Source organism: Taudactylus pleione, unplaced genomic scaffold, assembly GCF_031769625.1.
Source record: "Taudactylus pleione unplaced genomic scaffold, aTauple2 ptg000005l, whole genome shotgun sequence".
NCBI classification, from domain to species: Eukaryota; Metazoa; Chordata; class Amphibia; order Anura; family Myobatrachidae; genus Taudactylus; species Taudactylus pleione.
The window spans coordinates 18,854,156-18,878,561 of NW_028284408.1; the positions used below are offsets into that span (position 1 = coordinate 18,854,156).

The 24,406-nt window shown below is 44.5% G+C and overlaps 1 protein-coding gene across 5 annotated transcripts in view; it reads left to right on the top strand.

Annotated features, from left to right (window-relative positions):
* The window catches only part of LRCH1 (leucine rich repeats and calponin homology domain containing 1), a 285,816-nt gene that overhangs the window by 146,485 nt on the left and 114,925 nt on the right, over positions 1-24,406 (top strand). For all 5 annotated transcript variants that reach the window (XM_088478036.1, XM_088478089.1, XM_088478158.1 and 2 more), the window contains exon 2: positions 13,066-13,210. In XM_088478036.1, the coding sequence (XP_088334162.1) occupies positions 13,066-13,210 (145 nt within the window). The remainder of the gene's footprint in view (positions 1-13,065; positions 13,211-24,406) is intronic.

The following is a 24,406-nucleotide window of genomic DNA, read 5'->3' on the forward strand; positions in this document are numbered from 1 at the left end:
GACCTAATCTCGTGCAGGATTTTGGCCACTTCCTGCGTGCATTGAGTTGTCTGGCTGTGTATGCCGCTGCACTGCCTTAATTATGCACGCCCCTATAACGGCATCCCAACGCACAGGTACGCCTGCATTCGCTCGACCACCCCCCATTACCACCCACAAACGGCACTTCCTGTCATTCAATATCGGAAGGGTCTGCGAACACAATGCATGTAGCCTGCGGTGCCTATTCATCATACCTAAAAAAAAATCGATGGAGGTAATTAGGTTTAGAACTCGCATGGAGTTCTACCTGATTACCGGAGGAATTCATCATTCCTCCTCCCTCCTCCCTATAACTATCCGGCTCCGTCGTGAGCATGCCGGCTAGCGACGGGCGCTCCGTCGCTAGGGGTCTCGTAGCAGACGGGGCGAGCTGTCGATGTTGAGTGACAGCTCGCCCCGTTTGCTGGGCGGGCCAGGGGCGTGCCCGGCCAAACTGAGGCGTTCCAGTCGGAACGCTTGCCGTTTGGGGGCGGCCCCACTGACATCATTGATGATGTCAGTGGGGAACTTCGTGCTCAAACAGAGCAGGAAGTTCCCTGGGGCTTACGAGTGCCCAGACCCAACCTTAGGGTCTGGTCGTAAGCCCCGATGGTCGCGATGGTGATGACCATCGCGACCATCACCCTGATCGCAAGCTAAGCTGTGGGTGGTAACCCACAGCTTAGCTTGCGACCTGGAGGCAGCACTTGAAAACAAGAAGTGCCCGCCCTCATTCAGAGTGAGCGATCGCTTCTTGCGATCGACTCTGAATGAGGGCCACAGTGCGATGCATGTGCAGTGTGAAAACATCGGCCGGGTGCATGCAAATTCTCATATCCGTTCCTTGCTGAATCAGCCCCTCAGTAACAATAGTGACACTTGCAGACTTGGGGCCTGATTCAGTCTTGAGAATAGAGAGAGAGATATCTCTCTCAACTGATCATCTTGGTGTAACCATGCTGCACTGCAGGTGGGGCAGATTTAAAATGTGCAGAGAGATTTAGATTTGGGAGGAGTGTTTCCAAACTGACATCTAAATTGTAGAGTAATGGTGCATACACACGGTCAGATTTTTTTTCAGATCTGAACGATAACTATTTAAAAAATCGTTCATGTATGAAGGAAAATCTGACATATCTGTCAGATGAACGATTTGAACGATGCGCGTTCCCGATGGTCAGATAACGATATCTGACATCTGATGTGTTTGCAGTCAGACTTGGATGATTCCATTCATTTTAATGCAGTCAAAAATCGTTCAAATCGTTCAATCGATCATCTGACAAATCTGACCGTGTGTATGCACCATAATAATAAAGCTGTGCAGTATTTGTGGGCTACATGCAAATATCAGTGATATCTCCTGTGCTAAGTCCCCCTGCGTTAATTTCCACACTCCCCATACATTAGTATGGAGATGTGGAAATTATGGTATTCATCATTTCGGAATTTGATGGAGGTACTATCCGCCACTGTGAGGTGACGAATAGGGGGTGAAACTTACCTGTTTCCAGCTGGACAGGTCCCCCGGCGTCTTCCTCCGGCAGTCTGGTGCGTCCTCTGGCTCCGGAGGCTGGTTGGACACTGGGGGCCTGATTCAGAGCTGGACGCTATTTGTGAACGGTCGTTCAGAAGAAGGGGCCGGCTATTTAAATTGAGCGCTCGCTCTTTGCGGTCTGTTGACGCCTCTATGTCTGAGCGAGCGAACGAAACATGCACTCGCTATTTTGTAAAGACGCCCCCTGGCCGTTCGCATCATACGTCATCTCCGCTATTTATTAGATTAATCGAGTACATCGAAAGGCGTCTGAACTGCTCGCAGTACTTGTGGTAGGTTTTACTTCCCGCAGTCACTGCGAGCAGTTCAGGCTAAAAGACAACCAAGTGATGTGGTCGATGACGAGGCTTTGTTAATTATGCACACCCATTAAACGCCCGTTTTGACCGTTTGGCACGCCTGCGTTCAGATCTCCACTCCCCGTTTTCAAGCACCTTCCCCTGTTACCACCCACAAACGCCTCATTCTGTCACTCAAATTAGCAGGCACTCGCTGTTTTGTGAGCGCACGATTTCCGACCGAAATGACTAGTTGGCGCATGCGCATTACGACCCATACGCATGCGCAGATGTGCGAACATCGCTCGGAGCGAGCGAGCGGCCGCTTACGAGCGGCTCTGAATTAGGCCCTGTGTTCTCCCAGCAGAACACAATAAAGATTAGAAAAAAAACAAAACTTTTTTTTTTTTTTCTTTTCCTAATCTGTACTGTGGTGTGCTGGGAGACCATGTGACAGACCAGCAGGACGGAGCCGGAGGCTGCTGCAACGGACAGGTAAGTGCTGAAGGGGGGGGGGGTGAGCAGGGGACACAATCTTACCGCATGTGTAGGCAGTGCTGCGCATGCGCTGGATTAACGAATTTAACAGCGCATGCGCAGCACTGCTTCCAGCTGCGGTAAGTTAGTGTAGACAGGGATAACTATGTATTTCCTGAAAAGCTGTCATCGCAAAAATGACAGCTTTTCGGAATAGATAGTTATAGGGAGGAGGAATGATGAATTCCTCTGGTAATTAGGTAGAACTCCATGCGAGTTCTAAACCTAATTACCTCCAGGGAAAGTTTAGTAATGATGAATAGGCCCCATGGTTCTCCATAAGAGTTTGAAGATTTGTATATAACACATGCACGCCATGTAAATTTTTGGCTTCTTAAAATATCCTTTTGTTTTGTATTAAAAATAATAAAATAAACACAAGATATGCTAAAATTACCACCACTGAGACAACAGTTCCTTGGCAGTACTGGTTATGTTCTAAGACAAAACTGAATAGGAAAAAGAGAAACTGTGGGCATGATTTAATAACGTGTGATATGCTTGTTATCACTCGTTACTCATTTTAAATGGTGTTTCAACCAATCAGATCCTGTCACTTTACAGGCTGTGGGTCTCATTCAGACCCGCTCGCAAACGCCTATGCGCTCGCAAGCGGGTCGATGTTGAGGCCCTGCGCATGCGCAGCTGCTGCACTGCGCATGCCCTGGAGCGAGAGAGAAATTCTCTCGCTCCGGGCTCACTACAAAAGGGGCGGCTGTCGATGGTGATCAACAGCTCACTCCGTTTTGTAGGCGGGGTGGCTGGCCAAACGGAGGCATTCCCGACGGAACGCCTGCCATTTGGGGGCGGCCCCACTGACATCACACGTGATGTCAGTGGTGAGCTTCCGGCTCTAATAGAACCGAAAGCTCACTGGGACTTGCGGCAGACGAGACCCTACCACAAAGCCCCGATGGTCGCGATGGTCTCGACCATCAACCTGGTCACTCGCTAAAGCTGTGGGTGGTCACTCATAGCTTAGCGAGCAGTCAGGAGGCCGGCTCTGAACATAGAAGCGGCCGCCCTCATTCAGAACGAGCGCTCGCATTTTGCGAGCGGCTCTGAATGAGGTCCTGTGTTTGATAAATTACAGGGGCTGATTGGTTGGAGCACCATTTAAGAAAAGTAAAGCGTGTTAACAAGCATATCACTTGTCATTAAATCAGGCCCTATATTCTCAATTATTTTTAGACTGGTTAAGTTCCTTTGTACTGGAAAACACAGATTAGCTATAAACTCCCTATCGGCAGATAATGCGTGCAACCACAAAGTTATTAAACCAAGCTTAAATAAAATAAAGAGACAGACCAAGTATATATGCGATCAAAAATATATGGTCAGCTTTATTTATTTTACAATCAGAGTATGGGTGGCATAAGAAAGAACGGCCAGTAATCTGACGCCCCACACTTGACTTATGCAAGGATGTAAAACACTCACTGAACGGGCCAAATCCCAATTCAAGTGTAATAGTGATATAAAACTTGCAAGGGCCAATATCCCTCTCTGGCAAGTGAGACGGTATCCAGCCCCATCCCAATGCACTATTTTAGCCCTCTCCGACGAGAGGTGTCTCTGACCCCAGTAGGGTAAAATCAGCCTAACCAGTGCATTGAAGGGGGCGCACCGCTCATACTGCAGCAAGGTGGACGCTTTATAGATATTGCCGTTCTTTCCCGCCCTTGAAATAAAGCCGACACAAGACACAAGAGGAAAAAAGTGGGAGGGAGGGTGGGAGATCAGATTTCATAGAGGCAGTATTACATTGTTGACCTACCCACACTCCTATTAACCACACCCCTTACACAACACTCCACCAATCCTAACCTAATGTCAATCTGACCATAAAACACTAACACTCCCCTACCTCCTGTAACTTTATTAACCCCACGCATCCCTGCCCAGGGGTTTATGTGCCCTCTGTTCTATCCGAACCTCGGTTATCTTAAACTCCCTATCGGCAGATAATGCGTGCAACCACAAAGTTATTAAACCAAGCTTAAATAAAATAAAGAGACAGACCAAGTATATATGCGATCAAAAATATATGGTCAGCTTTATTTATTTTACAATCAGAGTATGGTGGCATAAGAAAGAACGGCCAGTAATCTGACGCCCCACACTTGACTTATGCAAGGATGTAAAACACTCACTGAACGGGCCAAATCCCAATTCAAGTGTAATAGTGATATAAAACTTGCAAGGGCCGATATCCCTCTCTGGCAAGTGAGACGGTATCCAGCCCCATCCCAATGCACTATTTTAGCCCTCTCCGATGAGAGGTGTCTCTGACCCCAGTAGGGTAAAATCAGCCTAACCAATGCATAGAAGGGGGCGTACCGCTCATACTGCAGCAAGGTGGACGCTTTATAGATACTGCCGTTCTTTCCCACCACGCAAGTTCCCAATGATGGAACATGCCCGCCACCATACAACCTACCCTCTAAAACCTCCCCACACCGAACAAAAAACACTCTATAAATGAAATTTGTCCCTGCTAGGCATCTTGTACCCCATTAAAGGGTGATGCTCCACAAATCTACCCCCCCCCAACCATGCACCTACATCAAAGACTAGCACAATATCGGACAAAATTATCACGACATCTGGCCAAAGCCAAGCAACCCACCCAAATCATGACAAATAGTGCGCCACAAGTAATGCGACATCTGCCGGCACAAATCATTCCCTCCCAAGTGAATTGCCAAGACCAAAGGAGAACCAAAGTCCTCCGCTGACATCCATATACAGGGCACTAATGCCTCCCAACCCATACTAGCCAAGCGGGATTGACCCGCCCAAAATATATACAAGTGTCCGATAAACAAAATGAGCTGTAATCCTGTAAACCACCTGCAATACATGAAACATACATGAGTATGGTGATAATGACATATTGCAGAGGGAGGTGATGGGGGGGAGGGAAAGGGGGGGAAGGAGGACTTGACCCGAGGTAAAAACCTACAAAAAACCTGCTGGATCTTTTTATATTGCTTAGTAATGTCATTCTCATATTTTTGTTATTTGTTTACACGAAGTTAAACTATAGCATTAGCCAAACGTTGTCCTAAGCAGGGCAAAAAATAGGGCAAAATCCCTCGAGACCCCCACCGGAAAGGTGGCAAGTTGGCCGGAGCACTCAAGTCCACAACAAACATTACACATTATTAGTCCACATGAATATAGGCATAGGACTTCCATCATCATAGAGCCTGTATCTCCTGCCGAGCTGAGACTGCCAGAAAGACTCTCAATGCTGCCACAAAGTCTGATAGGCAATCATAGGACTGAGGAGCCAAGGACCGACATGCAAAAACTCTCCATGGCGGCTTGAGAATTGAACAGGGTATCATCTGCACTGATGACTCCATTCCTGGCAACCACAGAAGCGACAATATCGATCCCTGGGGTGGTGGTAGGAGGGGATCCAGCCACATCGATGTCTGAAACAAAAGAAAAACATGGGCAGTATCGAAATTCAGGGTCCTTTGCATTAGGCAATGAACCGTATGCGCAGGCGCAGCAGTGTAAAGACCTTGCTGCTTAATTAGTGGACTCAGCACGCCGACATATCGGATGCTGGGGGAGCAAACAATGCAAACCCTTGTTGTAAACAGAGCCCCCGACTGTTATGACAGCAGGGACCTCAAAAACACCCCCACTGACACAAGCAACACAGCGATGGCTCCTGAATCCAGGGATGTAGTATTCCCCGATATAGACAAACCCACATAAACACTGACTGAGCTTCTCTAAGCCATTAGGAGACCACAACCCACAGCCCGGGGAAACCCAAGCCAGGGGCGTGTCCCGTTATTACATAGGGCTGTGTATAAGATATGGTGTGCTTAGAAGAACGTTGTATGTGGGGGTGGTGGACTCGGGTCAAACCTGTTTCCCTATGTAAGATTTATATATAAAAATATACGATTAGGTATATATGAATGGGGATCAGATGCAATGTAAGCTGTGTAGCTCACCTAAATCCTATGAACATGTATTTGTAAAATAAAAAGTGTGGGGGGGTGTGCGTGTATAAGATATGGTGTATTTTGAAGAGCGTTGCATGTGGGGGTGGACTCGGTTCGAACCTGTATCTGTATATAAAATAAATATATATGTATAGGTCTCAATTGGAATAGGGATGAGACTACTATGCAAAAATGTGTAGCTCGCCTAAATCATATGAACCATATTTGGCTGGCATATAAAACATTTTCAACACCAAAAAGTAAAGTATAAAACAAATATTCCCAAAGGCCAGATACTGAGTCTGAGGAGGAACTGGACCACTGAGGGGATAATTGAAATCACACCAGCAGTTATCGCATAAATGTACCTTATGTATGACTTCACAATGTATTAGACAAAGCTCTCAAATTAAAACGGTATGGAAAAGCACCCACTCATGGGTAAGAAAAACCAACCGCAGACGCCAGCTATAGGGAAAGGGCCAGGAAACCCTACGTGAATAAAATGCAATAAACTACCGAAAGTATAAGGGAAAATTATACGGACAAAAGAAAAATTATCCCAGAACGAAGTGGTCCTATGCATGCACGAGCACCGGCTACATGTAAAGATCATAAATTACTGTACATGAATTAATACAATTCAACTACAGAAAGTATAAGGGTAAATCATATGGGCAAAAGAAAAATGCCGCACTGACACGTGGTGTTCCTATGCATGCACACTTATGACCAAAAGGGTGGTCCAAACATTTTATAACAGAGAAAGAGAGTAAACAAGTGAAGAATAACAGAATAGGAGATGATAGGCTCCTAATACTTGATTTTAGACTATGAGCCCAAGATACCATTCACAAGCTAACTCCAACTTGAGTGCATGGTGGGAGGGGGAGCGGCACACGCTTCAAGTCCCTACGTGGTCATAGGGTCCCAAGACACTCCCAAACTCTATGAAACTTAGGGATACCCATGTAATGTAATTTAGTACAGTTATGAAATAGAAAGTATGTAATAGCGTGATATTAGTAATAGTGTGCAAGAACACATTTGTGAGCGATTAACTGATGAATACTCCATGATACATATTTTCCTTATCCACACTTCTCTGCCGCACTTATTTTCTTATCTATGTGCATGACTGAACATGAATGTTTTATATAATTTCATTGTGCGTACTGATTTATAATTTTCGAATGTCAACCATGTGCATGACTATAACATGAATGTTTGCTGTAATAAATGTCGGTCATATGACAAAAACTTAACGCAATAATCTAATAAGGAACAATGCAGAAGAACCGAAGAACAAAGGGCCAAAGGCACCGTGGTTTCTGACATGCTGGTTTACGGCCCTACATGTGTGGAGTTTGTATGTTCTCCCTGTGCTTGCGTGGGTTTCCTCCGGATACTCCGGTTTCCTCCCACACTCTAAAAACATACTGGTAGGTTAATTGGCTCCAAACATAAATTAACCCTAGTGTGTATGTGTGTGAGCCTGTGGTAGGGATCATAGATTGTAAGCTCCACTGGGGCAGGGACTGATGTGAATGGCTAAATATTCTCTGTAAAGCGCTGCGGAATATGTGTGCGCTATATAACTAACTGGTAATAATAATAACTGGTAATAATGATAACATGTGCTGTAACGCATTTAACATGTATAAAAAATGCACTGCATTTATGTATGAAATAAGTGCTCTACCAATAGTAATGATTAATAAAACTGTTTTGTATGACTAGATGAATAAAAAACTGGTTTGTTGACAATGACCAGCCGCTGTGAATAGACCAAATAAGAAGATGTGCGGAGGTGGGCTGGTAAGCTTCTGAGGAAACGGCATATGGCCGAGAAACGAGATACGCCACGGCCTTGTAGTCATGGGTTATGTATGAAATGAGCCCTCACAATAACACAAACAACAAGCGAGCATAAGACCGCCGTCTCCTGACACAGAGCAGCGAGGGAACCTCCCAGCCCTGTACATTACCATATTCCCACAGCCTAGCCCAGGAGCTGCGGCTGACATGAGCGCTGGAGAACTGCTTTTTGCCCACAACCAGATATGAATACAGCTGCCTCCCTACAGTCATTTTTTACTATATTAAACTGTTGGCTTATCGATACATAACTTACCACATTCATAACCATATACCTAATGCCGGAAAGGACCAACTTAATAGCTCCCTTACACTGTGCGTATAATTCAGCCTGTTATTACTGAATATGCATGCACTGCTAATAGTTTTTACTTTGTATAAAAGAAAAGGAGGAGGGAGAGGCCACACACATTTATTTTTTTTTTTAACTGCTGAGCCCGTGTGACGTATGGCGCAGGTGCAGCCGAGGTGCTAAGTCTTACCCCCACACCCCCAGACTGCGGAGACCGTAGGGGTGTCAGGGCACCCCCACTGCCACCAACTGTCCGGCAATAGACCCAGAATCCAGTGCGGCAGCACCAGCGCGACCAGCTGGAACTATATTACAATTGAAGGCAATGGGAAACCCATGGCAGCAAGCATGCCTTGCTGTGCTGTGAGGGGTACAGGGCTGTAATAGCTCACATAAACATAGCTCACACAGAGATAGCCCATGCAGTGATAGCTCATCTAAAGATAGATCAGGCAGTTATAGCTCACACAGAGATAGCTCATGCAGTAATAGCTCATCTAAAGATAGATCAAGCAGTTATAGCTCACACAGCGAGGAGGGAAGGGGGGGAGGGGGACTATGAAACCTAGATCTGCAGCATCATCCAGGGAGAAAAAACGGGCGTGCCAGGGGCAAGGTATACTGTAGAGAGGAATGGATAGGATAAAGAAACAGCAAAGCAGGAAAGAATAGATCAGAATAAGAGATAAAGATGAAGGCAGGAAAGACATGTATGAGAAGAAAAAGGGGGAAAAATACCAAAAACAAAGACCAGAGTATTACAACCTTGTGACTGTCCAGCTTGCAGATCAGATTTCATAGAGGCAGTATTACATTGCTGACCTACCCACACTCCTATTAACCACACCCCTTACACAACACTCCACCAATCCTAACCTAATGTCAATCTGACCATAAAACACTAACACTCCCCTACCTCCTGTAACTTTATTAACCCCACGCATCCCTGCCTAGGGGTTTATGTGCCCTCTGTTCTATCCGAACCTCGGTTATCTTTCTGTTTCCACTTTAAGGCCGGGATGTACTAAAGGTAAAATGCTGTAAAAATCCCAAACGGGGTTTTTACCGCATTTCCATATGTACTGTGCCCCGGCCGCACTATTATCGGTGCAGAGGGTAACGCCTATAGAAGCCTATGGGCTTTTTTCGCAGCTGCCTCGCCGCCCCGCCATCGCGCAGTACTGCCCACCACTTACCTGCTCTCCATGGTCGCCGGCCCGCGCTCCTCCTGGGTCCTCCACCTCCTCCTCCTAATCATCTTCCTGGTGCAGGGAGGAGGAGGAACCCGGGGCTTCCTGCACAGATGACCAGCAGGAAGCTCCCGGGGCTCGGAGGGGGCGGGGATCCACGGAGACCCCGTTACCTGGCGTCGGCTGCTTTGCAAAGGGCAGCTCTTATCGCAAGAGCTGTCCTTTGCAAAACTAATCGCATATGTTAGTACATATGTGATTAGTAAGGTTGCAGTACATCCCGGCCTAAGAGGTTTGTGAAACTTGTCTTTCCCAATAATAATACTGAGGTAGTAGACACTCCCATATCACCCCAATTATACTCTTCTCTATACCAGGGCAGGGTCACTTACAGCACAGCTCATCAGTTTCTGCAGGATAGGAAATACCACACAGCAGATCAGCCACTGTATGTTTCCCCTTTTATGATGAGAGCCTATACACAGAGCTGAAGCTGATTTGTAGAGTTCCTGTGTATATGTAAATGCCACCCTGCCAGTACAGCAAATAGAGGGGGTGCTATTTAGTAAATGTCTTAAATAAAATTGAACATTCTTTACAATAAAAATGTCCATTACTTGCTATTTGTGCTGCTGAAATCCATTTATAAGCTTTTCTGATTTTGAACTGGTCACCTGAATGGGATCCGGTCTAAAGTCCTACAGTAAAAAGGTAGACAATGTCTAGATAAACAACAGATGTTAGACAGTCAATAAATCGACAGGGACAAAAGGTCGACCGGTAAAAATGGTCGACATGGTCAAAAGATCAACATGAAAAAGGTACACACAAAAATGTTGTTTTGTTTTTTTAGAGTTAGGGTTAGGTTTAGGTTTAGGCACTTACCAGGGGGTTAGGGTTAGGCACCAGGAGGGAGGGTTAGGCACTTACCGGAGTGTTACGGTTAGGCACACGAAGGCACGGTTAGGGTCAGGCACCTACTCCGATGGGTAGGGTTAGGCACCAGGTGGGAGTGTTAGGCACAAGGGGAGGATAAGGGTTAGGGTGAAGATTAAGGTTAGAAAAAAAAAACATGTTGACCATTTTTTTGTACTTTTTCAGAACCTTTTGACCCTGTCGACCATCTGTACCTGTTGACCTTCTTACATGTCAACCTTTTGTCCCTGTCAACCTATTGACTGTCTAACATCTGTTGTCTATCTAGACACTGTCTACCTTTTTACTGTAGATCTTTCAATCCACATCCCACTTGAATGTGGTCATGATATCGTTCAGCGCCGGGCTTTCTCTCCCATTCCCAAACATGCAGCAACCTGACGACATCGTCAGGTTGGCCTGCATGTTTACTTGATGAACGATAATGACGAACGACCCGCGGGAAAGCACGTCATCATTATCGTTAATCTTTTTGATGTTAAAAATGGACGATAAAGTGGACGACTGAACGATAACGATATCGTTCAGTCGTCCACTTTAATCGCCCAGTGTGTACGCACCATAAGGGGTCTATTTACTAAGCAGTGTTAGGAGACAGAGTGAAAAGTGATAAGGTTCCAGCCAATCAGCTCCTAACTGTCATTTTTAAAACACAGCCTGTGAGATGGCAGTTAGGAGCTGATTGGCTGACACCTTATCACTTTCTTATCACGTTTCACTTTCCTAACACTGCTTAGTAAATAGATTGCAGTACTGGTTTCAGCCTCACTCTACAACTTCTATGTCCTATAGTTCAGTATTATATGTTCTTAATAGGTTCCTGTCTATACCTTTCAACTTCACACTAGCAATAGTTTTCTATGCTCTGTAAAATTATATTTACATTTATTATGTAAATATAATTTTACAGAGCATAGAAAACATTATATATGTAGAATCTAACACCGAATGATATATACAAATCAGTCATTCAACAGAGAAATGCCACAGCCAAGATGTCATAAACCTGAACACGACTCTGGGCCTGATTCAACAGTGATTGTTACTGCCATCACAGCTGCAAATTCGCATGGAACGCAGCTGCGAAATAATGCTAATGCTTACCGAAGCACCGCCGACATAAAGGCGCCCACTGCTGCTTTCTCACATCCGTTCACTGTTACTCTTCTGTGTAAACTATTGATACACATCAACCACTAACGCAGCATTTACACTAGGTCTGACCTGCCGCAGACACTGCAAGTCTCCTCGCACGTAGTGGACTCTCAATGCAATCGCACTGGCTAATTTATGCACACCCAAGCAACGGTGTTCTAACGGACATCGTTTTTCCGGCCACTCCCACGTTACCAGCCCCAAAAGCTCACTTCCTGTCGCTCACTCTGCCATGGATTCCTCTGTGTGTACGTAATTGCAATGCGATGGCAACACGTGCGCAGTGTGGCTTATACAAATCAGCAATGGTAACAATCGCTTGATCTGCGTAAGTAGCTGCACTTGTGATTGCTGCTGAATCAGGCCCTCTGTGTATTACAAATCACTAAACTGCACACAAATGCTATGGATAATGACAGGCACTTTGGCAGACATTGCAGGAGTGTATCGATCTAGATCTATAAACCAGTCTATTAAAAGCAAAGCTGGATTAAGATTTGTGGGGACCCCGGATAAGTTTTCTCCTGTACTGTGCACACAGCTTTGTAGTCCAATAGGAAAATGTCAGCTCTCTGCTTTTGACTTATTATTGGTCTGTGCAGTCAATCAACCACCGCACTTTTCAGCCAATTGGTGTTGCCATATTGTGGAGGGGAGGGGGGGGGGTGATTTAATTTGTAGTGACCCCTATTCCTTGAGCCACCAGGGCTTGTGCTATACAGTGTTCAGTATCTGTTCTTATACTTACTTTATTCAGTTTTAAGATTGGTATTTCAAATCAGTTACAATTTGTTCTGGTCATGTCTGAACGGAGTCATAATAGTTTTCAAGGACATTATGCTGCTGAGCACAGTGTTGCTAGGCCTCAGGGCACTGCAATCAGGAGACTGTTGTGTGTGTTTACTGAACATGATTATAATTTCATTTATAGAAATACTGTAGAGCAAAATTCTCCCCAAAAACGAAGTAAAAGCTTCATTATCACCTGGAGCTAAGAGGCGCCCCCCACTCCCAAGATCCGCATGCTCCTCTGTATCAGCCCATAAAAGCGCTATAACAGTAAACAGTATGGCTGCCATATAGCGTTATAGTTATGGGGATGTGGGGCTTTGTGTGCTGCATGACTTACTACATGCTAATAAGCTGTACTGAAGATTTGTACAAACACAAAGTGAAAAGAAATCCTACATATTATTAATGGGGCATATTTTCCCAATAACAATGTGTTTTTATGTTTGTTTCCACACAGATTTCTCCAAGAATAGGCTAGCTGACGTGCCGGTGGAAGTGTGTCATTTTGTGTCCCTGGAAGCACTCAACCTATATCACAATTGTATCAAAATAATTCCTGAAACATTAGCACATTTGCAAATGTTGACGTACTTAAATATAAGGTAAGTGGTGTATTTATGTGCATTTCTGCAGACTATTGTTTAATAGTTTCTCATTTTATGTGCTATTTACAGTAATAAGATTAGCTCCACAATCAGGGGCTGTCACTACGGACTGAAAGACCCCAATGTAGGCACTGATAATTTGTGCACATATTGGGTACTCTTTTTATTGGACAGGATATATAAAATCAGAGCCTTCTGGCACACCACTGTACACACCACCTGCTGCAATCGCTAGCCATGCTTCTTCTACACCAGGGGTGGGGAACCTTATTTCTGCCAAGGGCCATTTGGGTTTTTATAAAATCAGTCGTGGTCATACAGATCTGCCCAGCTATTTTGTTACTCATGGCATGGCGTGAGTCGCGCCATGGACTTGTGGCGTGGCGTGCAGGCCTCTGAGTCGCGCCATGGACTTGTGGCATACCGTGGTATTCTTCAACGAAGGATATGCTACGGCATGTAGTACAGTGCTTAACTGCTGGGTGGCGAGTGCTACACTTTTGTAATTGCATGTAATACAGTGCTTAACCGCTGGGTGGCGAGTGCTCCACTGTTGTAATTTGTACTGAATGCCTTGTACTGAATGCCATACTGTTAAACTTACAGTAAATTGGATGCATGTCACATTCACAGCATTTGCATGTTCGCACAACCAATACTGTATTTTTAATGTCACATAATGTACATACAGTACAGTACTGTACCGTACAGTAAGATCTTATAACAGGATGCAAATCACTGCACATACAGTATTGTACATACGTTACGGTGCAGTAACTGAACAGTAGAGAAGTTGCCCGAGTTGTTGTCACGGTATAACCGATACTGTAGATTAATGAGATGCACGCACAGCTTTCACTGAGATGGGATGAATTACAGTATGACAATTTTTTTTTTCAATTAAAAACAGCAGCAGGAGGAGTGCACAACGATGAGGCCGCTCTGTGTGGTTCACTGTAGCTGTCGTGTGGGCTAGTGGTTAGGTGATCACTTTGGTAGAATTATGGTCCCGGGTTCGATCCCTGGAAAAGAATATACCGTACCGTATACTGTATATTTGTTTTATTGGCACTGTCTGCTCTGGACACTATAGTGAAACTACTTTAGTAGTGTTGTACTGTAATACTGTAGTGTTGTTGTTTAAAAGGCTGCTTCAAAGTAAGACATTACAAACTGATTGTGTGTTTAATAGTGCAAAACTTTCGTCAATGTCTGCGCTGTGGTGGCTGTCTGCTTCGAGGGGTTGCAATGGGATTTCATGCGCATGCCCAGTGGAGGGGTTACAATGGGATCTGTAGCACCAAGAGAGGGCTCTGTATTTCAAACTGTGCACCTAAAACGCAAAACGCAAACATGCGACAACACAGATGCAGTCTCGGCCTTACACACTATAGCGACGTCTCTTGGACTGTGTCTGAGAGTGGTTTCTGACTGTGAGAGAGCTCTCTGTGTTCAAAGCTGACTGTGCGTTTGAAGCGCAAAATAGCGTTGCATCGCAAACTTATGACAATGGTGATGCTCTTCCAACCTTGCACACTAAGTATGGTAGTAGTGGGATCTGTATGAGAGAGAGCTCTCTCTATTACACGGTTGGTGCTATGGTGGCTGTTAGCCATCTGCGATGGATTAGAAATGGAGGGGGTACCTGTACAATGGGATCTGTGGTGCCAAGCCATACGCCATGTACTGCTATGCCATGGCGTATGGAAGATCATCACTGAGCATGCGCAGTTGGTTGGCTGTATTACTGCAGTTGGTATGCTGTTGAATTTCCATCTCTGGTGGGCGCATGCCCAGTAGGAGGGTTGCGATGGGATTTCTGGCGCATGCCCAGTGGGCCGAGAGTCATACACAGTGCATCAGGTCCCTTCCCCCAAAGCAAGCAAGAGCCTCTCATTACCATAATAAAGGATGCTTTGTTAATCCATTTACTGTAAGCAGTCAGCTCTGCCCTAGTGTCCTGAAAAATGCTACGAATAGTGACCATTGTCAATGACACCATCCCTCGTCTGCTAGGACAACTAGTGTGCCGCAATGAATGTGCTGATTACGTCATTTCGCCAGGCGTAAAATTATTGCTGTATTCAATTTGAAAGCTTTTCCGCCTACCGTAGGCTGGAAGTCAATGCAATGTACAGTAAGACAGTATGTGAAAAAGTTTCGCCTACTGTATGAATAGCAGGCGGAAAAAATTGGTGAATTGGGGTGCAACGTTGTGGGAAGCCTTCAACGTGCAGCCTTAAGACAGTCCCCTAAAGGTACTGTAAACTGCGTAACTTTTTAAAAAAAAAAAAACAGTCAGAACACACCAAAAATTCACTTTCATTTTGGAGGCGGAAGAAAAAAAATTGGGGGGAAAAAGTTAAACATGTAGGGGTAAATTTACTAAGATGGGAGTTCTATTTAAGAAGTTACTGTACTGTATGTTGCCCATAGCAACCAATCAGATTCTACTTCTCATTTATCTACAGTAGCACCTTCTAGACGATAATACCTGGAATCTGATTGGTTGCTATGGGCAACATCACTTCTTAATAGAACTCCCATCTTAGTAAATTTACCCCCTAATATATAAAATGTACTGAGTTTAGCAAGGGTTGGATAACAATACTGAACAAAAGTATCGAAGACTTAAAAAAAAAGCGCTACATGGGTATACCGTAGATCTGGGCATGCGCCTGAGATACGATGACGTACAGTATTGTAGGACACACTCAAGCCAGGTGCAACCTTGGTATTGCAGGCGGCTGTAGTGTAATGGTAAATAATCAAACCAATACATTACGTCGCTTGTACAACCCTTTTGCGGGTTCGAAACTTGAAAGGTTACACTTTATTTTTTATTATTATTACACAGTCAAGGTTACACTTTTTTGTCATAAAGTACTGTGGCATAGAAATACCAGAATTTCTGGATAATCTATTAGTGAAGATTTAAAACAAAATAAAATTACCGTATACAGTATATATTTTAAAGGTCTCGAACCAGCGGCACAAGAAAATGGTAGATGCAGTAGGGCTAGGCATTAGCCCCCTAGACTATTGCATCTACTGTACTGTAGTTCCTAGAGTCATGGAATCACTTCAATGTCTACCTTAAGTCCGGGACAGGGTCGACAGTATTGTACTTACTATAATACAGACAACTGGGCATGCGCAGTGCTATGAGACTCAATACGCCACAGTGTAGCGCGCAACTAGCAATGCGGTATATGGCATACCGTATGGAGCAACAAACTACAGTACTGTAGCTGGGCACATCTACAGTACATACAGTATAATATATTGAGTTTTGTAAGGGTTGGATAACAATACTCAACTACAGTACTATAGTGAACTTTAAAAAATAAATTATCAAGGTCTCGAACATAAGGAGAGAAGTGTAAGCAAGACGGATCACCTAACCCCTTGCTCACAAGTCTCTCCTAGTAAGAATTGCATCTGTCCTCTACAGTACTTTGTGACATCTACAGTACCATACGATGAAGTACTCAGGCGTCTGTAGCGTAGAGGTAAGAAATCAAACTTCTACATTGCAGACGTCTGTACAACCCGGTTCCGGGTTCGAAACCTGGAAGGTTAAACTTTTTTTAAAATTTTTTTTATTATTATTAGACAGTCAAGGCTACACTTTTTATTTTTAATATTATTATTACACAGTCAGTGTGTAATACGGAGATCCCACTTTCACTGCGTGTGAATCATGACCCGCTACTGTATGATCTTCCATACTGTACGCCATGGCATAGCACTACAAGGGTATGGCTATGGCGCAGCACCACTGGCAATGCATTGCAACCCCGCCACTGGGCACGCGCCAGAGATCCTATTTATACCGTAACCCCTCAGAACTGGCTATAAGTCACCACAGCGCCAACTGCGCTGACATTGATGCAATTTTGCGGTTTAAATGCAGAGTCAGTTTGTAGTGCAGGGACCTCTCTCTCTCAAACAGAGTCAACTCTCAGTTACTGAACACTTTAAATCACTAAAGTTTCCCAGTCTGGGACAGCATTGCCATTGACGCAAGTTTGCGTTCCAGAGCACAGTCAGCTTGTAATACAGAGACTTCCCTCCAAACAAAGTCCACTACTGTAGCACTTTCTGAAGTCATGAATTTACTATTGTGTATACTGTAAGTCTCGGATAGTGCAGAATGGCACAAGTGTGAAAATTCAACAGTACTGTAGCAATACAGACCACTGGGCATGCGCCATGGCATAGCGCTACATGGTTTATGGCTTGGCTCCACTGGACATGCGGCACACATTCCATTGTCATTGCAACCGTGGACATGCGCTGACATTGATGCAATTTTGCGGTTTAAATGCACAATCAGTTTGTTATACAGAGACCACTCTCTTTAAAAAAGCCCATTACCACTTGATGGTCATAACAAATCACTATAATGTCCACGTCTGGGTCAGCGCCGGCATTGACGCAAGTTTGCGTTCTAAGGTACAGGTCTGTATGTACAATAATAAAAATCCTATTTTCGCTGTTTGACTCCCGAAGCACTGGGCATGCGCTCCACATGTACTGTATTGAATACTGAATATTTTAAGTGAAGATTTTAAAAATAATTAAAAAAAACATATTTTCAAGGTCTCGAACCCACGGAACAAGAAGAGGGGAGAAGCAGTGAGACTAGGCATTAGACCGCTAGGCCACACGCTTCACCCATTACTAGAGTTCTATAGTTTGTAAAGTAATGAAACCTCTACAATGTCTAAGTCTGGGACAGTGCCGACACTATTTACATTTGCGCAAACACAGTTTGATTTCAACCGCACAGTCAGTGGGTAATACAGAGCTTAATGATTTCAAACTGTATTAGACAATCTTCTACCGCTTTATTATACCGTACATTTTTGATTCCATATGGAAAACGCTATAATACTGTATTGTGTACCGAATCACCGCTTCTGTCAAACAATCATCGGGCGGTGATACAGAACATACCGTACGGTACATTGGAAATCACACGCATGCGCTATGTAGTTTAGGAAAAGTGACACCTGGTGGGCAAAATGTTGTATTACACGTAATGAAATCAGACGCATGCGCTATGTAGTTTAGGAAAAGTGACATCTGGTGGGCAAAATGTTGTATTACACGTATTGAAATCAGACGCATGCGCTATGTAGTTTAGGAAAAGTGACATCTGGTGGGCAAAAAGTTGTATTACACGTAATGACTTTTTTCATTACTAAACTTTCTTTGTGGTGCGACTCATGGCGTGGTCTGTGGCGTGCCATGCGTGGCGTGAGAGATAACGCTGTGATGCCACGTTATAGCTGGACACATCAGTACTTGCCTACTTTTGAAAAAGCATTTCAGGGATATTGTGAAAGCAACACCTATGAGCGTGGCGGTAAAGTGGGCGTGTACTGCTACATCTGAGAGGCATGTCATAAAATTGATGCTCATTCACATGTAAATGAGCCCCAAAGCAGTTAGTAAGATCTATTTGTTGATGAAAACACACTGATACTTCTCAAATAATACATGTAGCCATAGGGATCATTGTGCCTTATAATAAATGCAGGGAAATGATACTAATGATCCCATTTTAATGTATATATCTCTGTTTTTTCTTTTATATAACAGTGTCATAATAGGGGTAAGGTAAATTCAGGGAGATTGCTATACTCTTCAGGGAGACAGGGAGATTGCTGCTATTTCAGGGAGTCTCCCTGACAATGAATGAGAGTTGGCAAGTATGGTCGTGGGCCATACAAAATTATCAACTCTATGTCTATCTTAGGTTTGATACATCTCCCATATAATTTATGTGTGCAGCCAGACTGCATATGTCCCCCCTATGTATGACATTAGAGCTATGCCGATCCAATACTGAAATATATATATACAGTGCATCCGGAAAGTATTCACGCTTCACTTTTTCCACATTTTGTTTTGTTACAGCCTTATTCCAAAATGGAATAAATTCATTTTTGTCCTCAAGATTCTACACACAATACCCCATAATGACATTGTGTAAAAAGTGTTTTTGAGATATTTGCAAATTTAATTAAAAAAGCATGAAGTCCAAGGAATTGTCTGTAGACCTCCGAGACAGGTGTGTCTCAAGGCACAAATCTGGGGAAGGGTACAGAAAAATATCTGTTGCTTTGAATGTCCCAATGAGCACAGTGGCCTCCATCATACATTAATGGAAGAAGTTCGGAACCACCAGGACTCTTCCTAGAGTTGGCCAGCCATCTAAACTGAGCGATCGGGGGAGAAGGGCCCTAGACAGGGAGGTGACCAAGAACCCGATGGTCACTCTGTCAGAGATACAGCATTCCGCTGTGGAGAGAGGAGAACCTTCCAGAAGGACAACTATCTCTGCAGCCCTCCACCAATCAGGCCTGTATGGTAGAGTGGCCAGACGGAAGCCACTCTTTAGTAAAAAGCACATGGCAGCCCACCTGGAGTTTGCCAAAATGCATCTGAAGACTCTCAGACCATGAGAGACAAAGATTGAACTCTTTGGCGTGAATGCCAGGCGTTATGTTTGGAGGAAACCAGGCACCGCTCATCACCAGGCCAATGCCATCCCTACAGTGAAGCATGGTGGCAGCATCATGCTGTGATGTTTTTCAGCGGCAGAAACTGGGAGACTAGTCAGGATAGAGGGAAAGATGAATGCAGCAGAGTACAGAGACATCCTGGATGAAAACCTGCTCCAGAGTGCTCTTGACCTCAGACTGGGGCGACGGTTCATCTTTCAGCAGGACAACAACCCTAAGCACACTGCCAAGATATCAAACAAGTGGCTTCAGGACAACTCTGTGAATGTCCTTGAGTGGCCCAGCCAGAGCCCAGACTTGAATCCAATTGAACATCTCTGGAGAGATCTGAAAATGGCTGCGCACCGACGCTTCCCATCCAACTTGATGGAGCGAAACTGCACAAAGATAGGTGTGCCAAGCTTGTGGCATCATATTCAAAAATACTTGAGGCTGTAATTGCTGCCAAAGGTGCATCAACAAAGTATTGAGCAAAGGCTGTGAATACTTTTGTACATGTGATTTCTTAGTTTTTTTTAATTATTAAATTTGCAAAAATCGCAAAAAAACTTTTTACACGAATTTATTCAATTTTTGAATAAGGCTGTAACATAACAAAATGTTGAAAAAGTGAACAGTGAATGTTGTGAAAACTTTCCGGAAGCACTGTGGGCTTCATTCAGAGGCGGCCGTACGGTCTACGACCGCACGGCTGCCTTGATGTTTGTCCAGTGCGCATGAGGGAGCCGGCTCCTTCGTGCGCATGCGTGAGACTCGCTACGACCGGCGCTGTCGGTCGTAGCGGGTCTCTTTCCAAAGGGGGCGAGCTGTCGATGTTGATTGACAGCTCGCCCGTTTGGAAGGCGGGCCGGGGGGGTGGCAGCCCAAACGGAGGGCTGCCACCCCATGGGAACGCCTGCCGTTTGGGGGAGGCCCCACTGACATCACTAGTGATGTCAGTGGAGAGCTTCCGGCTCTGACAGAGCCAGAAGCTCTCCGGGGCTTACGACAAGTGAGACCCTACCCTAGGGTCTCGTCGTAAGCCCCGATGGTCGCGATGGTCTATGACCATCGCGACCATCACCCCAGCGGTCGTTAGAGCTGTGGGTGTAAGGATGCAAGGGCCGCCCAGTTTCTGAGCGACCACTTGCATCCTCCGACCGCCTCTCAATGAGGGCCTGTGTGTGTGTGTATATATAGATATATATATATATATATATATAGATAGATAGATAGATATACTTTTTTTTAACAAATACTAATTACTTAGTTTGGTCTGTTCTTGCATTTGAAAATGGGATCAAAGCTATATGTAGAAACTGATGGTATTTAATCACTCTCTCTCAATTAAACTATTTCAAACTATTCACTTATAGTAACTATGTGTATGTAAGATTTTCATAAAACAGGCAACTAGGGTAGTGCTATATGTGAATGTTCAGCTAGTGCCGGCATGGTTGCACACAGGGGAAAACACGGTTCCCAGGCTGTCAGCCTAGAAGTTCATACTACTTGTCAGGGATCAGGGTTGGAGAGGTAGGGCACACTTGAAGGCGTCATGGCGCAGCGTCGCTCCAGCAGTATTTTTCATGTTTTTTTGGAGTTGCCCCATAATCCATCGTTGTGGCGGGAGGTATTTGCTCTGGTCTATAAAGTTCTTAACATTCGTTTTCAGGAGTCACCTTCCTTAGCTCTTTATCATATATACCCTCATATCTGTCCAATGCTGATTGTTATCCTTTAGGTCATATTTTGATTGCTACTAGGGCAGCCATAGCGCAAAACTGGAAATGCTCTCCCCCCCTTCTATACACAAAATTATACATAAAATTCACTATGCTTTTCAAATGGAGACCCTAGGCATCCCATATTCCTCTCCTTTGGTAAAGTGGTTTAAATGGAACAAATTTTTAACAGATGGGGAGGGTGCAACGTTGCTCCTAGGAACTTCTTGATTTCCTTTTGGGTTACAAACTACTTTTGTGTAAGGTTTGTTTATCTTTTTATTTTTTTTTCTGTTTTGTATATATGATGTTGTTAATGTTGACAATGATATCTGATTCCTTTCCCCCCTCCCTATGTTTTTTTTTTATGTACCCTTCACCTCCCGTGGTTTTTTTTTTATGGAACAAAACTTTAATAAAAATATATTGATGATAAAGAAAGTTCACTTTCATGGTGTCGACATTGTTAAAATGTCAATATAATTAATGTAAATACCTCCAAAATGTCGACATTTCTGTTAGGGACAGAATGACAGTAAAATTACTATGTTGACATTCTAACAATGTCGACATAACATCAGTGTCGACATGCTGAATGTCATGACATCATCAATTTTTACAATCTGAGCATGTCAACTGCATTATGAAAGTCAAACATATATATTGACCCCTATCAAGATGTAACGGATATAATAATGTGTAAAATTTACTTATAATCTCCATTGGTCATTATAATATTGTACAATGTAACCTGTTTAAAATTTCTCTCTACCATATGTATGTTGGGCTATGCTTTTTTTTTCTTATGTAATTGTTTGAAAAAGAAAAGATTAAAAAAATATACTGAAAGCAGGGCCGGCTCCAGGGGTTGGAGCACCCTGTGCCGGCTCTCTACAGTGCGCCCTAAAGGCCCAAAATGGGGACGTGGTCTAATTACTATAGGCCATGCCCCCTATGCGACGTTATTTGGAGGTGTGCCCGCATGGCACGCCTCCAAATAACATCAGGCTGAAGGGAGCCTCACTAGCTGGGCTTCCCCCAGCCCTCTCCCGTCACTGAATGGATGGCGCGCGCATGCGTGCAGCATCCATTCAGACTCCGTGGTCCGGCATCGCCGCACAGCTGCGGCGGTGGGGGTCCCCAACCTCCCGATTTGACCACCCGCGGGCCACTTCCTCCCACGGGTGGAACGACGGGACAGTACTGTCTCGCTGAAATCGGGATGTTGGGGAGGGGTGCGCCCTCTATGGGTGGCGCCCGTGTTCGACCGCACTGGTCGAACACCCCTAGAGCCGGCCCTGACTGATAGCATATGCAACAAATGTACTGAAAACTAGTTGTTAAGCGTAACTGTAAGTGTTACAATTCTAATATACCATTATTTAGAACTACTTAGATTTAAATATACAATAAAACCCAGGGGCTTCTTTGAGTTATAATTCCAATTATCTCCTAACGACTGAATGAGGTAGTCAGCCTCATAGAGAAAAGGTACAATATATAAAAGCAGTCGTGGAGATAATCTGGTAGCAATTAAACATCCGTCAATACACCAAATTCTGGACCTAAACGGTTTTTATTAAGAGAAGTAAATCGCACAAAAAATCTAACATGTGCTACAATTAAAAATAGAACAATGCCTATTATAATTAATATAAAACAGTTTTGACAACCTACAATAATAACATAACAATGCAAATAATATATTAATTATATGATCCCCTGCTGTTTTAAAGGGTAAATATGGCAGGATATCCAGAGATGATGGAAAAGAACGGGCTCCAGCATGTAGTGAAGGGAAGTTACTGGGAGGGGGGAGGACAGTGGGGGGAAGTAGGTGTACCCCAATACCTCCCTGGTATTGCGCTCAACCTCAGTGTAACAGGGAGCGACTTAGGGCCTGATTCAGAGCCTGACGCAATTAGCGCTCGCTCGTCCAGAAAATAGGGGTGGCTATGAACCGTTCACTCTTTGCGGTCTGTTCACGCCTCTAGGTCTGAACGAGCGAACAAAACTTGCGGTCGTTTTTTGAGAAACTACGCCCCTGGCCGTTCGCATCCTACGTCATGTCCGCTATTTATTAGATTAATCGAGTACATCGACCAGGGTATGAGCTGCTCGCTATTCTTGTGGTTGGTTTTTGCTACCACAATTTTGCGAGCAGTTCTGGCTATAAAATAACCCAGTGACGTGGTCAATGACGCTGCTGTTTTAATTATGCACACCGATAAAACGCCCGTTTTGACCTTTAAGCACGCCTGCGATCGGATCTCCACTCCCCGTTTTCAAGTACCTTCCCCCGTTACCAACCACATACGCCTCTTTCTGTCACTCAAATTATCAGGCATTCGCTATTTTGCGAGCACATGAATTTCGACTGCACTGACTGGTTCGTGCATGCGTATAACGATCCGTACGCATGCGCAGTTGGGCAAACATCGCTCGGAGCGAACGAGAGGCCGCTTACGAGCGGCTCTGAATCAGGCCCTTAGTTTGTAGACACGGTGTTGTTTCCCAATGGTAAAAGGTGAAAAATATCACAGTGTAGTCCTGTCTGCTCCGGCAGAGTCTATGGACTAAGTGAATGAAATATTCCTCCGTGTGAGCTCGTCTGCTCCAGCAGGAGTGGTGAACAACTCCCAAGTGCTTCTCAAAGCGTGCCTTCTGCTCCTGTTGTCTTAGGGCATTACCATCAGGTGAGGAAGCGGTCTCCGTCCTCCGTCTCCGTCCTCTCTGCTCGCGCCGGCCGAAAATGAATGTGCAGGCACGGACTTGAAGGTAATCACCTGATGTTTGTATGGCAGCTGACTTGCGGAGGTTCGGATCAAAGGGGAGCCAGTTGCCGTGAAAGTGCAACGGTGTAAGCTGGATCCTGACAGTCCCAAGGGGTGTACTTGCAGCAGGGGATCATATAATTAATATATTATTTGCATTGTTATGTTATTATTGTAGGT